Source organism: Haliotis rufescens, unplaced genomic scaffold, assembly GCF_023055435.1.
Source record: "Haliotis rufescens isolate VD_foot unplaced genomic scaffold, xgHalRufe1.0.p SCAF_37, whole genome shotgun sequence".
Lineage (NCBI taxonomy): Eukaryota > Metazoa > Mollusca > Gastropoda > Lepetellida > Haliotidae > Haliotis > Haliotis rufescens.
In genome coordinates this window covers 2,782,117-2,801,346 of record NW_025964079.1, presented here as the reverse complement: position 1 = coordinate 2,801,346, position 19,230 = coordinate 2,782,117, and the positions used below count along the sequence as shown (strand labels likewise).

At 38.0% G+C, this 19,230-nt stretch overlaps 1 protein-coding gene across 9 annotated transcripts in view; it reads right to left on the bottom strand.

Annotated features, from left to right (window-relative positions):
* The window catches only part of LOC124140405 (RNA-binding motif, single-stranded-interacting protein 3-like), a 321,419-nt gene that overhangs the window by 45,033 nt on the left and 257,156 nt on the right, over positions 1-19,230 (bottom strand). For all 9 annotated transcript variants that reach the window (XM_046507936.2, XM_046507937.2, XM_046507935.2 and 6 more), the window contains one exon: positions 5,523-5,683. In XM_046507936.2, the coding sequence (XP_046363892.1) occupies positions 5,523-5,683 (161 nt within the window). The remainder of the gene's footprint in view (positions 1-5,522; positions 5,684-19,230) is intronic.

Sequence of the window (19,230 nt, the reverse complement as noted above, 5' to 3'; positions counted from 1 at the left end):
AGGATTTTCGTCCAAAATTAGAAATAAGTATTTGAAATAAAAGTTCACCTAACGTGAAACACAGGATTAAGGTCGAACGCTTTTTCAGATTGAAGTAGCTTCTATTGATCAGTTTGTGAGTGAAATCTACATTAATGTGTTTCTTTCAAAACCAAAAATCTGAGTGTTCATATATAAAAGCTGGGAAAATTTGAAACTGAACAAATACTTATATGCTGTATCTTAAATCAATGTCAGTTCTTTCATCAACAAGAAACAAGTCTTTGAATGCCATTTAGAAGTGACAAGCAATAAGCTCGCTATATTTATTTACTGTTAATTGAAAGACTCAACAGTGGGTGAATGTTGTCAAGAAATGTGGTCTTTTGAGTGAAGTTTACTTTCACTTCATCAAGGATTTGCCCACTTGCTTCCCACACACGTTATGTAAGTTCACCCTTGATTGTCAACATCCCGATCTTACAGCAGGACCTTGACCAGTAATGGCCGTTTCACAGGTCATTGTTCCCGGAATGGTATCACGGCCTGAGGACATTGGCGGCAACTGCCATTATTTCATTACTTTACCGTTGCATGAAGGTGGTAATTGCTACCACAAGCTGAATCCATTGATAAATTGATTGGTGTTGTGTTAATATAGTGCCATTGTCATTTCATCAAGATCCTGAACAGCCTTTGGACTTGATGGCTGATCAGCCAATTTCATTCGTGTTTCAATTTGTTGGAGGGGGCAAGGGTGGCCCAGTCATCTTAGGTGCTGCAATTTGCTATGCAGAGGTGTTTCACTTTGGCACACCAGAAATCTATGACTGGGTTCGAATCCCAGTTCGCCCTGATTTTGTTTCTAGGTTTGTCAGCGACATACCCATGCTCGTGGGTTTCACCAAAGTGGTAAACATCTGAGACCTGTATCACTTTGGACTTTCCTCCCACATTAATTAAGCTGACACGCCATGATAAAACTGGAATACTGTTAAAAATGGCATCAAACCCAACTCACTCACTCATTCACTCAATTTGTTGAAATAATTATTATATAAATCCAAATCTAGAGTGGGTGAGATTTACAGGTTACATATGGATTCATAGGGTGGGTGAGTGAGTGAGATGGGTTTGATGCCGCTCTGAAGAGTCAGGTGTCACATCACAGCAAGCAACCATAGTAGTCTTGGATCAGACAAACCAGCTGTTGATAATCAAAACAAGGGCAAGCTGACAGGTTACCATGATAAAGTTGTGACAATGCCGATACCTGCCTCAAACTCACTCACTCACTCACTCACTCCACTAACAACCTTCCGTGATCTGGGTTACGGAATTGGGGGGAGGGGGGGGGGGAGTTGTCAGTCAGGAGCTGGGAAGGTCAAATCAGGGTAGTGTTTACTCTGCTCTCAAGCACCTACATCTGTGTGATGTCTTTATGAATAATAGAATCAGTTTCAGAAAAAGGTACATGTCATAAACAAGTCAAATTTTCATTCTTCTATGTGCAAAAAAGCAATGACAAGTCAATCAAATGGATTTGCAGATGTTTTGGGGCGGATTGGGAAAAAAGCTTCACTTGTTGAAGAAATGATTAATCAAATACTTGTGACAAGTTGTCAATCATTGAACAACTTATTTCAAAAAGCCATGAACTTTGTTTATAATAAGCATTTATAACCGAAAACATAATCCTTAAAGCAGTGATGCAACTTCACCATCAAACATTCTTCTACACTGATTGAGGGGTACAAGGATGGAAAAACATGGTCCTATACAGTAAACAATACTGCTTTTTATCATTCATTTTCAGTGATCCATTCATATTTTCATCACTATTTTCCCCTTTATGCCAATGGAATCTGCTTCAACAGATAATCAAGAGTGACTATTCTCTGGCATTGACATATTCAATTTACTATTGGCTGGCTGCATTTCAGGCAAGCACAGCACCCACAAGCAAAGATTTCAAACATTGTGTTTGTTTGTTTGTTGTTTAACGCCTCACTCAGCAACATTCCAGCTACATGATGGCGGTCTGTAAATAATCGAGTCCGGACCAGACAATCCAGTGATTGACATAAAGAGCATCGATCCACACAATTGAGATACGATGACATGCATCAACCAGAAACAAACGAAAATTTTACAAAAGTGTTGAAACCCAGCTTACTCTAACATCAGACATCAGTGAGCCACCTCACCATGTGACAATGTCACAACTGGAACGCTGGTCATGAATCAAAACTGATTTTTTTATTTTCTCTTGAAATAGACATAAACTATACAAGCAAGGACACCAGTGCCCATGAAACTCATAAAAAGACAGGATATGTGAGAATTTTTGGCACCTTTGTCATAAACATAATCTGTCAGAAGATAAATGTTCTCTGATTTCATAACTAAATACATGACATTAGGAACCCAGTTCTAGTAATATACTACTTGCCACACCACTACCGATGACACCAAATATTCATGTACATGCCTGATAGGACTTGTACCGCCCATCAAATACAGCTGTCTCCCAGCAGTAGGTATGCTGGGTCAAGGAAAACTAGCGTCAGTCCAAGATTCCCCAGATAAGGGAACTCTTTCTTAATTTTTCAGTTTACAGATTCAACCAAACAGAAAAGTATCATTAGAAAAAAAAAAAAAAAAATTTTTTTTTTATTTGTTCGATCTTTGGATTAGAAACTCACAAAACTTGTTATATTTCTGATCAATTTCATGGTCTATCATCACTGGCCACAGTGAACACCATAAGCCAACTAAAACAAGAAGTCATGTCAGATTTATTTTTACTACTTCCTTACTCCCTAGTCCTTAGAATGATAACATATAGCAAAATCCTTAAAAATGGCAAATTTCTACTATGCCTTACATTAAACTATTGGGCAGTTTGGCAGGGACTGTAGGACTAGTGCCAATTTCTATCACTGCAAATGTATTAATACATTGACTTTTACCAAGTATATTGGTCAGCAAAAAGTCTGTTAGCCATAAAGTTTGACCTGGGTCTGGTTCCACAAAGCGATCTTAGAGCTCAGGTGATCATAACTCCCATACTTTAACATAGACTTAAGATCGTGGAAGTGCCAAGATAGCATTGTGGAACAGGGACATGTGCCATCAAATATAGCTGTATGTCTTCACCATACTGGGTGCAGGAAAAGGAGAGTCAGTTAAGAATTCCTCACATAAGTATGGAAATATGTACTCAGATAAAACGACGTGAAAGCAATAGGATGTTGTTGCCTCAAGGCAGGGACCTTTCACCTGCTTTCACAAGCTGACCACTTAGGCACGTGTACAACAATTGACACAAGTCAAAAGTAGCCCTGATAACAAACTTCAGTCGTACAATTCATTGTATGGATCAAAGAATCACGACACAAGGATCATAACAAGCTTCCATGAAGTATGTTACAGGACATTTTGTTTTTATGAACAGTTCAAAAGCAGACCTCCCTGGTCTGAGATTTTAACATGTGTGTGAGACTTTGTGTGGTTGTACACTGTTGGTATCCAGATTCTTTTCTTAACAAAGGGCAAACAAAATATGCATTTCATGTTTAAAGAATATTGACAGGGGATTATTTTCTTTTCTTTGAAAAGGTTTACAGTTATTATTTTTTTCTACCATGTCAAATACTTTCTCTTGTGGTGTAGATACTAAATATAGCAAAAGCTGATTTTTAAAAATACTTTTTAATCACATGGATGATATTTCAAACCCCTGGTTAATAATTTTTTACGTGAAACTTTATTAAATCTCAAAGATCTGAGCCAGAGAATAACCACCCTCGTTTGTCTACTGAAACATATTCAATTGGGTGCAAAAGGCAAAATAACTGTGAACATTTTATGAATGGACCACTAAAAAATCGGTGATGACACCAGGTGTTCAAAAGGGGGGAAGCATGTCCTGCTCTACCAGTAGCACACGCCACTCACACTCTTATTATAAAAACTTAAGTTTTTTTTGAGAGTATGAATAAAATAAAACAACTAGCCTCATGATCAACAAGCAATATCAAAATAATTTCCTGAAGCATTAGGTTTTGTTTGTTTGTTTGTTTGTTTGTTTGTTGTTTAATGCCACACTCAGCAATATTCCAGCTATATGACGGCGGTCTGTAAAATAATCGAGTCTGGGCCATACAATCCAGTAATTGACATCATGAGCATCGATCCACGCAATTGGAATTGATGACATGTATCAACCAAGTCAGCGAGCCTGACCACCCGATCCCGTTAGTCGCCTTTAACAACAAGCATAGTCGCCTTTAGGTAATCGTGTCTGAATCTGTGTTTGTAAATAATCTACCATCAAGTGTAACCTGTTTCTGCTGGAGTTTTCCTTCTACATGGTAACACATTCTTTCAGAAAAATCCAGCCCCACCACCCCACCAGCCCCCACCCCTCAATTGCCTAGCCTCACCTAGAATTAACATAAATGTTTCAAGTAATACAGTGCTATTAACAGGTTTGGAACTGCTTTTACAACAAAAAGATATTTTCAAAAGATATTCTTACGGAGATAATAGAATCGTCTTTCAACAGTTTATTATGTTTTAGACTCATTTGTGTTCATGGTTTGGGTTGTATGACTAGTTAAAGTAATTATTGCGATCAAAATATCGCAAAATCCAGAAAATCTGCAGTGTCGAAACATTTCCTCTCATCAAAGTAAGATACAAAACAAACACTTTCCGCACATAGCCAAAATCCATTTGGGATGTCTAAAGTTTTATGCAAGGAGCTAGTATGTCTTTATAAGGAGGCTTGACGTCAGTGCAATGGAAGAAAGGATTGGTCTATGTATATATCGGAAGCTGATTTGCCTTCAAAGCAGCAGTTCAAACATATCCGAAATTCAATAGTGATTCCGATACACCCTCGGTGGCTCATTACAGCACATGCTTTTATTTAATCAAAATCTGCCGAGTTCTTATATTGGAAGGTCACATCAAGGTCAGCTTATGGAAGGAAATCAATGGATTGCTTCATCTTGTAACAATGTTCTTAAGACAGCCCGTTCTGGTCAGGATGGCTTCACAGATCAAAATACAGACAGCACTATGTGTATGTGTCTTTTCACTATAGGTCTAGCTGGTTGGTTTGTTTTGACAACGTTAGCCAATCAACCCATGGCCATTACACACTGCATTATTTCACATTTCCTACGAGGAATGTTTTCAAAAATATATTTTCCTCAATATTTCTTTACAGTTTGGGGAATATGGTCTGTCTGGTGATCTAAGGTGTCAAAACTTACTATGAAGAGTTGTGCCCCCTTAAATGCAAGGATCTGCTGCTCATGGGTTTGAATCCACAATAGCAAGTGTAAAACATCAAAGACCTATGTCACTTTGGCCATGCATCTTGATATGGTGAAAATCTTTAGCAAGGGAGTGACCGACCATTTAATAACTTAATATTCTGGTGAACCGTACTTTGAAGAACCCGTTTCAAAAAGAATCCCAGCCAATGGTCAGATGATCTCAAATCTTGTTGGAAGTAAAGTGTGACTTACTGTTGACATAATGTGACAAGGTCCTTGTCTGTGGTGTTGGGGTTAAGGCCACGAATGTAGAGGTTTGTTCGACTGAGGTTCTCTCCAGACAGAGACTGGTTGCTGGACTGGCTACTTGTTGTGTTGGGGCTGGCGGCAGGCATATTGCGAGGTGGATAACTCTGCAAAAAAGGAAGAATACATGAATACAAAATAACAATACATTATTTCAGAATTCAGTTACCATAGAGAACGGAAATAACATATAAAATATATTAAATTGCATGACAAATTTCTGATTTGTCAATTCGAATTTTGCATTCATGAGCATTCTTGAACATTCATGGGTATTCATATGCATCCATTAGCATGCATCAATGTCAAGGCTCAGTTGGTTTACTGTTCTATAAAGTTCCACATGACAATAGTCCACCCTGTATCCAAGATCATGTCCACAAATACTTCCTACTACCATACACCAAAGAAGTTGGGAGAAGCCTAGTGCTAAGACCACTTTGTGCAACCTCGCCCTTGTCCCAATTATCAGGAATACATAGAAACGGTGAGCCAGATAGGAAGCGCTTGCTCTGCCATGGAGATTACGCCTATCTCAGGATGCAATGTGTTGGATATTGGTCTTAAGGAAAGTAGTAGGAACAGTCCACACCCATGATATAATACCACTAATGACAGAAGGGCTAGATATGATACCAGAAATGTTAGGCATACTCCCAATGCTTTTTCTATGAATACGACTGATAATGCAAAGTTTTCATCAGTTTTATCATAATGGCCTTCATCTAAAGTCAGTGGGAGTTAAACTACCATTACAGCAGGACACAGTGACTCATATACGTGGGGTATGTGGCAATAAGAATTGGAATTCTTCTGTTTTGAATGACATTTTTCAGATACACATCCCTATATTCTGAAGCCCTTGGAAAACCTCTTGCATACTTTTATGTGAGAAGAAAGTTAGTCCATCTTGATGTCTGATAGAACACAGGATGCACGTCTCATGCTTTCCCGATGTTATGTACAATACGGTCTTAGAACAAAACATCTGATGTTTCTTCAAGTTGAAACATTGTCGAAGCATGCTCATGAGATTTGAGAATGATAATGCCACATATATAACATTCCCCTACAACCAACCATACACACATCTCTTGTATCTCGGACCAGGAAAACAAACTCTTTGTATGAAGGATAGCCAATGTCATATTTCTTATCCACAATGATTTTATTAAGAGCTGCTTGAACAATACAGGTAACTCTGTATAATAAAACTTGGTGAAACATCCTCGTAAACTGAACTTGTGATAGTGACTATGTTTCACGAAACTATCTTCCACACAACCAGCCACCTTGTTGCTTGGCATTTGTCAGATAGGTCTACACCAGCAAAACATGTCCATTCAAATGATTTCTACAAAGTGGGTTGATGTATTGAGAAACACCGTCCCCACTCTACAGGTCCTTTGTCCTTCCCAGCTACAACAGCGATAGCCCAAGAGATGCTTAAGACAAATTGATTACAGTGTAAATTTACCAATCATGACGTCCTGTCTCAGCACTAATCAGCCTGTAGTTCAGCGATTTATTCCTGGCTAAAAAACTTGCTCACTCATATATGGGGCCCGTGAAGATCCGGGGTAGAATAGGTCTTCAGCAACCCATGCTTGCCTTAAAAGGCGACTATGCTTGTCGTAAAAGGCGACTAACGGGATCGGGTGGTCAGGCTCGGTGACTTGGTTGATGCATGTCATCGATCCCAATTGTGTAGATCAATGCTCATGATATTAATCACTGGATTGTCTGGTCCAGACTCGATTATTTACAGACCACTGTCAGATAGCTGGAATATTGCTGAGTGCAGCGTAAAACAACAACCCAACCAACCAACCAACCACTCATATATGGTGCTTCCATGTGACTATGGCAGTTTTTCTTGTTGTGCAAAAGGTCTTGATTGCACTTATAAGATGGCTACACTGACGGCACGCTATCTATGCCTGACAAAAGAATCTATTACATAACACCCTTTAACATATGTTACCAACATAAACCTCCGTTATGCTAAACAGCCTTAATGAAAATTATAACGACATGGCCATTTCAATATATATTGTGACACGTGGCACACCATATGAAAGAGTTTAAGCTGATTGTTTTTGCAAAGGTTGTGGGCAGTAAGATGTTATTTAAAAATATTTTATTCTTTTTGTATGATATACCAATCAAAAATAATTGGAAACTACAAAATATGTGAATGTCAAATGCCGTAGATTATGTTAGAGCATGATGGTCTAGTATAAAATATTCTGTTCAGATGGTGAGACACGATGATCTAATCCAAATTATACTGCTCCAGAAGCCATGAATATTCAGTGTCTAGGCTTTAGATAGGTTGCAGTTAGGAATACTGAGTCATCATCCAGTTCCATACCAGAATGCTGCAGATTCAATAAAATTTATCAAATCCCAGCATCATCTTGCCGTGAAAAGATGAAACTGTCTGACAAAATAAATTAATCTCTTGAGCCCAACTGGGCACAATTTGACTCAACTGACCTGTGATTTTTTTTGCTCAAAAGGCATGCGACTATTTTGGTCCATAATCAGAATCTATGGTCAAAGTTTGTAATTTCCATCCCTGATGTTGGGTATGACTAACACAGTCACATTTATGACTAGAGTGAGACGTTTTTATGAAATATTTCACTTTGACTCATGATCAATAGCTAAATGGATGAGTGCAGTCTGAAAACAGCCACTAAACAGAAATATCTATCAATGCAAGGCATCAGATACTGAAATTTTTACAACAGATCGCTGGACAGCATGGGGCAAAACTCTACCATTGTTGCTTCCTAACTGATCTACTTCAGGATCAATACAGCCGCAATCGACTCAACATCAGTGGAGTGTGGAGCCATTCCATGGAGCTGGAGCAAGCTGCTGGAGCTATTTCACATAGCTAATTGTGTAGTATGGTAGACATATTGTAGACACATAGATGGTCTGATACAGCCCGTATTGTCCGGGAATATAGCCGGCCTATAGATGCTGCTGCAGGTTTGATCAGGCTATAGATAATACCCAGGTACCATTAACACTTTTTCACCCAAGTGACCACTGACAAAAGTATTCAGAGAAGTCTTTGAAAAATATTCAAATGATGACCACTAAAGAATAAAGAGATCATTTTTTTATGATATTATAATATGTAAATACACTGGTGCCACCAAGGCAGTCGATTAACCCTTATTGACACAGGCAATATTGAATTGTATACTGTAGGATGTCATTCTTAGCAGTAGTCAAAGTCAGAGGTAAACAGGTTAAGCCTAAAGGGTCTCCTTGAGGTGTCAAGATGCGCTTGTCCAGGTTTTCACAAAGCAGATCAACAAGCAGGAATGCTACACTAGGATGGAAAGGAGAAGGCAGAAGGAGTACAAAGAAGCGTAAATACGTTTTCTAGGAAAATATTATATCCAGTGTACCTGAAAGTGTACCTGAAATGTATGACCAACCACGTGAACGACAAAACTGATCTTGACCATTTCAAAGCAAACAATATAATTTCATTAGTGGACAGGTCCTTTCAACACTTACATAGTCATATATCTTCTGATTACTAGTTACATAAACAAAATATAGCATAAATTTGTAGGGAATTTTATAACAGGTCCTTTCAACATTTACACAGTCATATATCTTCTCATTAGTAGTTACATAAAAAGAATATAGCATAGATTTGTAGGGAATTTTTATAACAGAAATTTAGAGCGTTTTTAAAACATCATATTTTGTTTGTTTTATTCAATACGTATAGGCCTCATTGTGTGGATGGTTCTTGGGTGTGTGAGTTATTTCGAGTTATTCAAAACAGAACACTTACTTCACACATACATATTAACTTTTTTTTCCAACTTGACATGTGACTTGTAAGAATCAAAGTGTCCCCGTAGCCATTTACTACAAAGGTGACTGAGATTGAATTTTCTTCAAGGTATATTTACAAATCAATATTTTAAAGTGAGGTTTCAATATCAGGGATTGTCAAGACTTTGACCACACACGAGGTAAATAGAATATACACACTAAATGTTCCTGTGGGCCACATTCTTAATCTAAGAAGAACGTGATCACTCACAATTATTGACTCTGATTTCTTCAAAAAAAATTCTTCATATATCCATCAGCTCTGACAATCGTGTTCAGTGCTCTTATCAGGGCAACAAGGGCACTGCTCACCCAATACTCTCCGGGTATTTGAGGCTATTTCAAGTATGAACAAACCCTCTGGGCTCAGTGAAGATACAAGAGATAGGACATATCGCCAGCATTTTTTACAGCCATGACAAGGGATTTGTTTCAATTAAATATGCAATAGACGCCTCATAGAACTGGGGCAAAACTGGCCCACATTTTTATCAGCTGATTTATATATTGACTTTAGGATAAATCACAGCATCAAATAAATTCAGTTGTTTTATGGCTGAAGAGAGCGTGTTCCTTATGACCGGCTTGACAACATTTCAAAGCATAAACCTTCAGCAAATGAACGTCTTGACTCCAACACAAGGGTCTTGGACTTAGAGAGCCCAGCATAGGTTTTGTTTCGGCAAACAGGACAGGGTATTATGACTAGCATTAAGGAATTTTTTAGGAATTTGGAGAATTTTACAAGTGACAGTGACCATACGATGTGTTGCCAGTTGTAATATAATGTCATAACCTGCATTCTTCTCAGTGTCTCCTTGTTGCTCCATTAAAAACATCAGCCCCACACACATTCAAGCAAACATCGTTTTTTTACCTGGACAAACAATATCTTATTCTTAAGACAAACAGGTCTGTTTAAACTCTATTCTAAGACCGGGATGCCTGGCTTGGCCAACTAGCACTTGCCGAACAAACCACACCGCCATCTTCATGTCTGAGCAAATATTAGAAATATAAACATACACAAATAAGCTAAATATATTTCCTAAATCATAGACGTGAAATATTTTTAGGATGTTAAGGGCAAAAAGAAGGTTGTTATTTCCTCTCTAAGCCTTCTCAAGTCATGGATAAGATACACTTATGGAAAGGGCCATGTTTGCAATCACCAGGATAACAGTGTGTAATGACAATCTGCATCTGTGTTTAATTCCTCCATGTGAAAGTGTCAGAGCTCTCAACCCTCTACCATCCAAACTGACACAAACTCCTTTTCAACAACACTTCAAAATATTGTCTTACAAATATTTGCAATACGGTTTAGAGATTAATTTCTCTACGTGTTCTGAAACCTAAATATACAAACAACCTTTTTAACACCATGAACAAATATTTGTATTTTATATATGACCATATTTTCATAAAGATATATGTCGATACATGCCGTTGAAAGGTTTTCCCTTGATTTCTAGTAAATTATTTAAATAATATATTTTAAACAAGAACATTTCAGAGTAAACTGCCAAATTCCATAGCACATATTCTAAGCAGGAGAAGTTAATCCTAATCCAGAAGTTGACAATACTATGGTTACATGCATTTTATCTTTCCAACGACCTACTTGGACATCCAACTCAATGTTTTGCATACATCGGAGATAAGGCTAATCCTTGTGAAAAGTCAACAGCGTGTATAAGCTATCTTACCCATCATCTACATGTTGGCCTGTGTCTAGACAAGCCACTGAAAGCAGGTAACTCTATCTGCATTTGGTGGTAGCACAATAGTAAATGTACCATGTTCTTAACTTTCTTGAATCATCCAAATACCTAGTCCTGTAACTTTTGAATTTTACAAATGCTTGTGGCTATTTTTTTACAGGTACAAAGCCTTCTGCTTCATTCAAATACCTATATGACATAGAGCTATAACAGTTTTATAAATGTTTGTAGATATCTGTTTCATTTTAAATAATATTACAAACTTTCTGCTTAATTCAAATACTTATGACATGTTGCAATACCTAAAAGACATGTTTCAATAACTATTGAATTTTTAAAAAGGTTGTAGATAAATGTCAAATATTTAATTTCTATAAAAACATAACAAGAAATAGAAATGTAAGGAACTTGAATGAAATGTATTAACCTACAATAAAAGTGTGTATCATACATGCAAGAAAAAGAATACAATATGATTCTTTTCATCTACAAACACGTAAGTAAAGAGTTCACAAATACCACATACCATCCAAGCATGTCTGCCATCTACCAGATCCTGGCCATGCCTGGTATTCATATCCCAAGTTTAACTGTCAAAGTAAACGTCTTGCTATGTGTAACAAGCAAGACCCTGAAATCTATCACGGCTTTTCACCTGACCGATTTCTGTCAAATGATCTTTCCTGTAATATTCCTACAGTTGTAATCACTGCTAATCACAGGTGTGTGAGAAGATGAGATACTCCGATAACGTGAAACGTCCTGTTTCCAAATATCCTCCAACCTACCTCAGAGTGTCCGTTGTCCACGATCTGCAGAAAGACAGGAGAGCCCAACATTCCTAAGTGACCTATCTGGCTGACGACCACAGCTTGTAATATTTCATTAAGCTTGCTGTCTACCTTCTTGTCTACAGTTGACAACTGGTCACAGCATGAAGATGAACAAACTCCGCAGTTTATTTACTGTCACAGAACTCCGATCTATTCTCGAGCGAGACTCCAACTATTCAAACACCCAGCGGTCCCCTTCCACACTGAAATGAGAGACCTCTCACAGTCGCTCACACCGTAAAACTGATAAAATTGCCATACAGGCATACCTGGGTTACCACCTGTAATCAACACTCCCTCTTTATAACAACAAATCAGGGAGACAGGCTCACTCATTCAAATAGCCAGAGGGGCTTGTACCCTGTTGGGAATCTTTCGTTGACAGGTTCTACAGTTCTGCCACTATTTACCCCTATAATTAACTGGAAATCACAACACTGTTTCTGAATACCTCTCCTTATATGCCAAAAATGTACAGAATCATCACTAGTTTAACCATACAGCTCTCAGTGCTGTAAACCCTATGTGGGTTCTTGTATAAGGATTCGATGAAGCATGAATGTGATAAAATAATCTTCTAAACAGATAAGTGACAATCTAAACAGGTACAGACCTTTTAACATACATTTACCAATTGGCATTTGAAATACTTCAGCCTCAAGCTTTTATCACACCTATCAATATTCAGGCATATTTTTTTCATTGTACTACACAGACTGTGGTAGTTTATATTCTAATTTGTGCTCTAGCATGGCTATCAATACTAATACATTATGCATTTTTGATGTTTCATTGTTTATACAAAGCATTCATTTTAATCAACAGGTGTTGGTTTGGGTCACGCAAAAGGTTAAAATGTTTCAGCATTTAATGATGTAAATAGTCTTCGGTTTAGTAGGATAACTGTTTGTCAAACAAAACGAAAGTACAAACAGTATTCTTTCTCCGAGTAGGTGAAGTAGCTTCATGGAAAATGAAAAAAGGTGTCCCTTTCAAGTCAAGCCATAAATTCCATTACATATATGATCATGATAATAGTGTCGTCGTGAACGTGTGGACGACCGCTTCACCACAGCTATGTGACACTGGTGGAGGGCTGGAGATTATCTCGAGGAAGAGGGTTGGAAGGTGCGGAGCACAGGTAGATGACAAGCGCGGACTCGATCTGCCCGATCACGAGACGGTCCTACCTGTAATAGTGTTACCTCCATGGACGATCTAGATTTAAGAAGTATCTGTGATGGGTTTTTTAAACCAAATAGGTCAGTTGTGAAAGAGAAGCGTCTTGGGTGACAGGGTTCGGTGTAGGACAGGTTTGTCACGTTATACAACTATCAGACATTACACAAACTCGTACTCTCCCCAGACAGATCTGTAGTCACTGTCACTGTCATCTGTCTATCTGTCACCACAGGAATGTCAAGGTACCTCACTACAACCGTACGCTCAGGATGCAGCCCCTTTCATCCAGCTCATCAATACTAAATACCCTCTCTCTCAAAAGATATCTTACACAATACACAGACATGGTATAACAGCTTTTGAGGGAGGTCTTAATGTTACAACTGTAGGTGCCGACATACAACCTTTTTCATCAAGCTTATCAAAACCAAATACCTTCTCAAAAGATATTTTACACAACATACAAAATATATTTGAGGAAGATCTTATTGGATGTTTAGTCATAACCTGAATGAGTCCAAAAATTAAAATACTTAAATGTCATTAAATTAACATGTATGATACCACAACAATTTATTAACAGTCACTTTTGTTTTTAAACTAAACTAACCTGCATGAGCACTAGCTAGGGAACTCTTGTACAGTTTACTTTATATACAAGGCAATAGCTTAACTTTCAAGTCATATTAACCTAACACTCACACCACATACCGTATCCTAAATCACCTCCCATATCTCAAATATTTTCTGTCCAAACACACACAAATACTCATGATTCAATTAACTCTGACAAAGACTAGAATATGACTTTATGTAATAAGATATTAATAATCCAAGTCAAACACACTCGTATCCCCTTTCCCTCTTTACAAATAGGAAATTGGATATTAAGTCTTTTACAAAGGTTCTTCCCAGTACTAGTCAGTTCCTTTAAACAGTAACCAAACACACATAAAACACCTCTCTGTTTGTTTTCGCCTAAGTAAATGCCAGTCCATATTTCACATCAGAGGTGTAAAGCAATACTTATATAGGGCAGGGGCTCATGTTTCTCATATTTTCACAGCTTGGACAAGGTGTCAAATACCTCTGCCATATAAGCAACAAGTTATGTTTACTTTAAAGCAGTAAAAAGTCCAATGTTCACATTTATGACAAAAGGTCATTGGTTTCATAAGGTAGATAGTAACATTTGGAGACAATTTTTGAAACGTGGACAAATCGTCATGTCCATAACGACTTACTTACTATATCACAGCAATATTACAGCAATATTACAGCAATATTGTCAATGTTATCTGATTACGACTTAAGCCACAGACACATGATTGGCTTTACTATTCAACAATCCTAATCCACATAATACTACTTTCCTAAGACCTACTTAACACCATCCGTCCTTTACCAATCAATGGAGAGAAGACAGCATCAGAGGAATGATCACGACATGCCTAAACTCATCCAATCTTCTTACATTCCCTCTTCTGTCGATCCAGTGTTGATACCATAATCTGTCCAAGCCCCGCCCACTTTTATATCCTGCTGATATTCAGATTACCTGTGTCTGATTACAGGTGTATGTGCCTATTAATTATGTACCTGTCATTAAATGTTCACTTCAACTTTTATCTACCTTTTCACTGACTTTTCCAAAGTTCAATTCACTCCATTGTTACCTGTATAAAAGATCTGTCCATTAATCTGCCCCTCCTCATACTTAATGACACAACCCCCTTTCATCAGCCACCCCTTCAAAACCCACCCCTTCTCCCCCTGCTGTAAACTATAATTAACCCTTATGTAATCCCAATGAGAAGTATGCAAAGCCTTCTTTTTATGTCCCGTAACATATCCCCATTCAAATCATTGTCATTAGTGCTCATAATGATCTTATTCCAATCAACAAAACTAATTAAGTCTTTCTAATAATTACACAAATAGTAAATCCATGTGCCATTCCATTCACCAAATGCTCATGGCTACATCATCATTACTCAATCAAAAGAATTAGCGTGCACTCAAATTTCATTCTCACCTTCCTGGGGAGTATGCACTTATTCATAAGATGTCCACTTAGTCACTTCATTAAAGCAACTGATGCAAAAGAAAACTGCAGTCTTTAAATTACATTTCTTATTCCTTCCTACGTAATACTATTGGTAGTTTGTCTTTTAAAAGAATTACTGTAAAGAAAACAAAAGCGACAAAATCATTTCCATAATCACAAGAAATCTCTCTAAAAATAGGATCCATTGGACAATTCCGACTATATCACACGCATATGTGTTTATGAATTATCATCTGAAAGTGAGGATAGCAAATATTTGCGAAAGGTTAATGTTATTGCCTTGAAAACAACAAATGATATTACAACTTAATTTCTAAATATACTAAAATATAATCCTTCTTAATTCAATCACCTATAGAGAGAGTTAAAAGATTCCAAACATATTGTCTCTCGAGTCAGATAAGCCTCCTTATTCCCCCTGCTCACCCTCATTAACATGTATAATTTTCATATTGAGATCAACCTGTTGTACAAGTTCCGCCCATCAAATGACTACAAGAGATAAATAGCTTCCCTTGTAACTCCTCCTTCATATAAGAAAACCATCTTCTTTTTAACCCTAAATAATCTCTTCTTTCAAGATACCTAGTGGGCCATGAATCCCTGTCAGCTGAGAACCTCAATCTCACTATGTCACATTCCACAGCTGAAACCTAAACCTTGCCACGCCCACTTTCCCTGCCCCACACCATGTCAGCTGACCACACAGCCCAGTTTACCTGTAATCAGTGAAGCTTGACCTTACCTGGCACAGGTATGTAAAAGTCCTAGTATGTCCTGCTAGAGACGACTAGTCATTACACTGGCAGTGTAGACAACCAAATCCCTGGTAAATGATTCCCTCCCTATGTTCAACCACTCGTAACCTCTCGCCCCACCCCCCTTCATTACCATAGCGACACAACAATTGCAATCCTTTTATAGCGCTGTCCCCATTATACTGCTGCATCTAGTGTCAACAGGTATCTGATTGTATATCTTACTCCCAGGCCACCACTATAAAATAAACATTGCTATCACAATCGGTAAATATTAGCAGTTCTGCTTACTACAATCCCCATCGTACAATTTTCTCTAATCCCACCCCCATATGGCTGAACTTAGCTTCAAAAAGATTTAAGCTGATACAATCTATACACAGAACGATAAACCTTGTTTCGCCAAAGTTCCAGATCAAACCAATTAACAAGCTCAAACCTCGGGCAACAAGACATAAACAAATCCAATCAACTTAAAAACACACATACATTTCAGTGAAATATAAATTAAGGAATCAAAACTCCCTAGATCATCATTCAAATTGCGATTTTTCGAAATCCTACATATGAGACAAAAATGTTAATTAAGTTGCCAATGTTTTTTCAGATGGTAAACACAGAATACCCATAAATGAAAGATAATTATGTTTCGAGAGAAAGGCACATGTAAAATGTTTGATTCATTCATCTTGGGATTAGCCCAGGGGCTGTACAGGGGAGTAGTATATTTTGATCAGTGAGAGCCCCAGGCAGACATACTATTCACCTACACATTAGCTATTTGTTTGTGCATAACTATACTGTTCCTGAGCTGTTTCACAAAGCGATTGCAACTGCTTACTTAACATAGACTTACGCCAGTCGTGGTTCTACGATCGCTCTGTCAAATGGGGCCCTGATCTCATTATTTACCTCCTTTTGACACATGACACAAACATTTTCAATTGGTATGTTTTTTTTATGAAGGTGTTATTGTGGTTTAATTGACAGCTGATGATTGAGTGATGATGTTCTATCTCAATCTGAATATGGTTTATGAATGAGAAGTATGGAATGAAAGGTAACCTTGTAAAGAACATAGTGATCTCTGGATAATATCTTATTCATAATGGTAATGCATCGCAATGATCGAAACAGTGTGAATGCTTGTGAGATTAAAGTAGATTTCTGAAAACGATAGCTAGATATATACACGTACATGGAAGAAACAACCAATGGCTACTGAGATGGGGAGAAAGAAGAGATTACGAAGAATAAGAGATACGGAGAAAGGATGATATTGAGGAGGGAAAGAGGTGGCGGGGATCTTGACAGTATTGAAGTATCTTATCTGACACCTGTTTCAATTTGTAAAGAAAATCCTCCAACTATCTGTGTGCCCCTCAAAATTGACCTGTCGCCCCATAAATACTTCATCCAAATACCCAACAAGTGTGGCCATCCTTCACATGGTCCAGACACAAAACAGTGACCATCCCATAAACCCCCAAACACATCATTATTGAGAGAAAGAAAAGAAGCCCTCTTCCCTACATAAAAGCACAGCAGTGGAGAACACAAGTGCTTTAAAGCAGTTTGATTGATTGTAAACTTCCAGCTAGGGTGATACGGCTAAATAACTACCAGCGTTATAGTGAGGGAGGAGGGGATTGCTATCCCCTCAGGGTGGGCAGCATTACAATGTGACTATATGGGAATATGACAACACAACACTGCTATAGTGAGGCAGTCAGGTGAATCTCCCCTGGGCAAGGTTGGGAAGAAATTGATAAGCTGGGTTGTAATGGAGAGGGTGAAGGGACACCTCACACCTCCCCCCATACCCTTGTCTAGCCTCCCTGTGGCACCCCATGTCCTTCAATAATTCAAGAGGGGTCAGTACCTTGCCTGGCTCTACCTGCTTGACTGCCCTCAAATCGGGGTTCGTTACACAGGCAGTGTAAAATCTGTTTCATTTATGAGCTAGTTTTACCCTTTAAACCCACTTTAATGCAAAATAAATTTCACAGGTGAATGAAAACAGTATAAAAATCAGTTTTGTGTTAAAATTTATAACAATTGTTGCCATCTAACAAATACCTAGCAGAAATCGTGTCAATTATAATCTACGGAGGAATCTTCAATTACACTTTCCTTGTATAGTTAAGAACACTACTGAAACCTCACCGCAGACATTGAAAGACTGAAAATATTTATGGACTTGTCATGGCATCAAGGAGTGTATACAAGCTAGTGTATACGAGTCAAATGGAGCCAGAGGTTAATAAAGTCGCATTCCACAAATTTCTGAATCTCACTAGGCGGAGAGCTAGCATGAATAATGATGTATCATATTGAAAAGGTGTGATCGTCCAATACTCTGTCTTGTGAGAATAAAACATTCAATGCCTGAGTGTACAGTATTAATCCCATCTAAGCCATGAGGCCGTGTCTTGTTACTAGACAAACAGTAACCAGCATAGAATCAAAGTATACTCATGGAACAAAATAAGGGAACACAAAAACACCGCAGAAGAAAGTCTCCTGTTGTGCACGGTTCTATATGTTCCATATCAACAACAAAAACATGATACAGAGATAGTAGAGGATCAGTACATGGACAATATATGTGATATCGCCAAAACGTTTTCCTTCATACCTGTTCCCTTACTTTTCGCCATCAGTATATATCAAGCTAATCAGTTGAGCTCCTATTACCATGCCTAGACCTCACCACAACTTCAAAGGAACAATTACAAACATTAGCTGTAATACTGTGTATATTTGCAAAAAATGTATATCTACTGCAACTAGTGAGAACCTGGATGGATTAACAAGGGCTTAGCTTGACAGTGTATGGACACATATGCTAAACAGGGCGTACATAGGCCTGCTTCGGCAGGGATTTCATTGGAAATTGATACACCTACCTGCTACAACATGACCTCAATACTTTGTACTTTTGATCCAACAGCTCATGGATAAGGAACATTCTGTTAACTGCCTATTATGTCATAGACAGCTTTTATGGAATATTGACTAGGAGATAAAACTAGAACTTGATGGAGATTCAATTTCAACTACCTGTCTTTACATACTTTATTACACAGTGGTTTTTGTTTAGTAATATGATCTCTGTTACATGTCTTCAAAATAAGCCATCCCCAGCCCTCTCTGCACAAGGACCAGCACTGAGTCTGTTAATGGAACGTCAATTTGTAACTTGAAACTCCACAA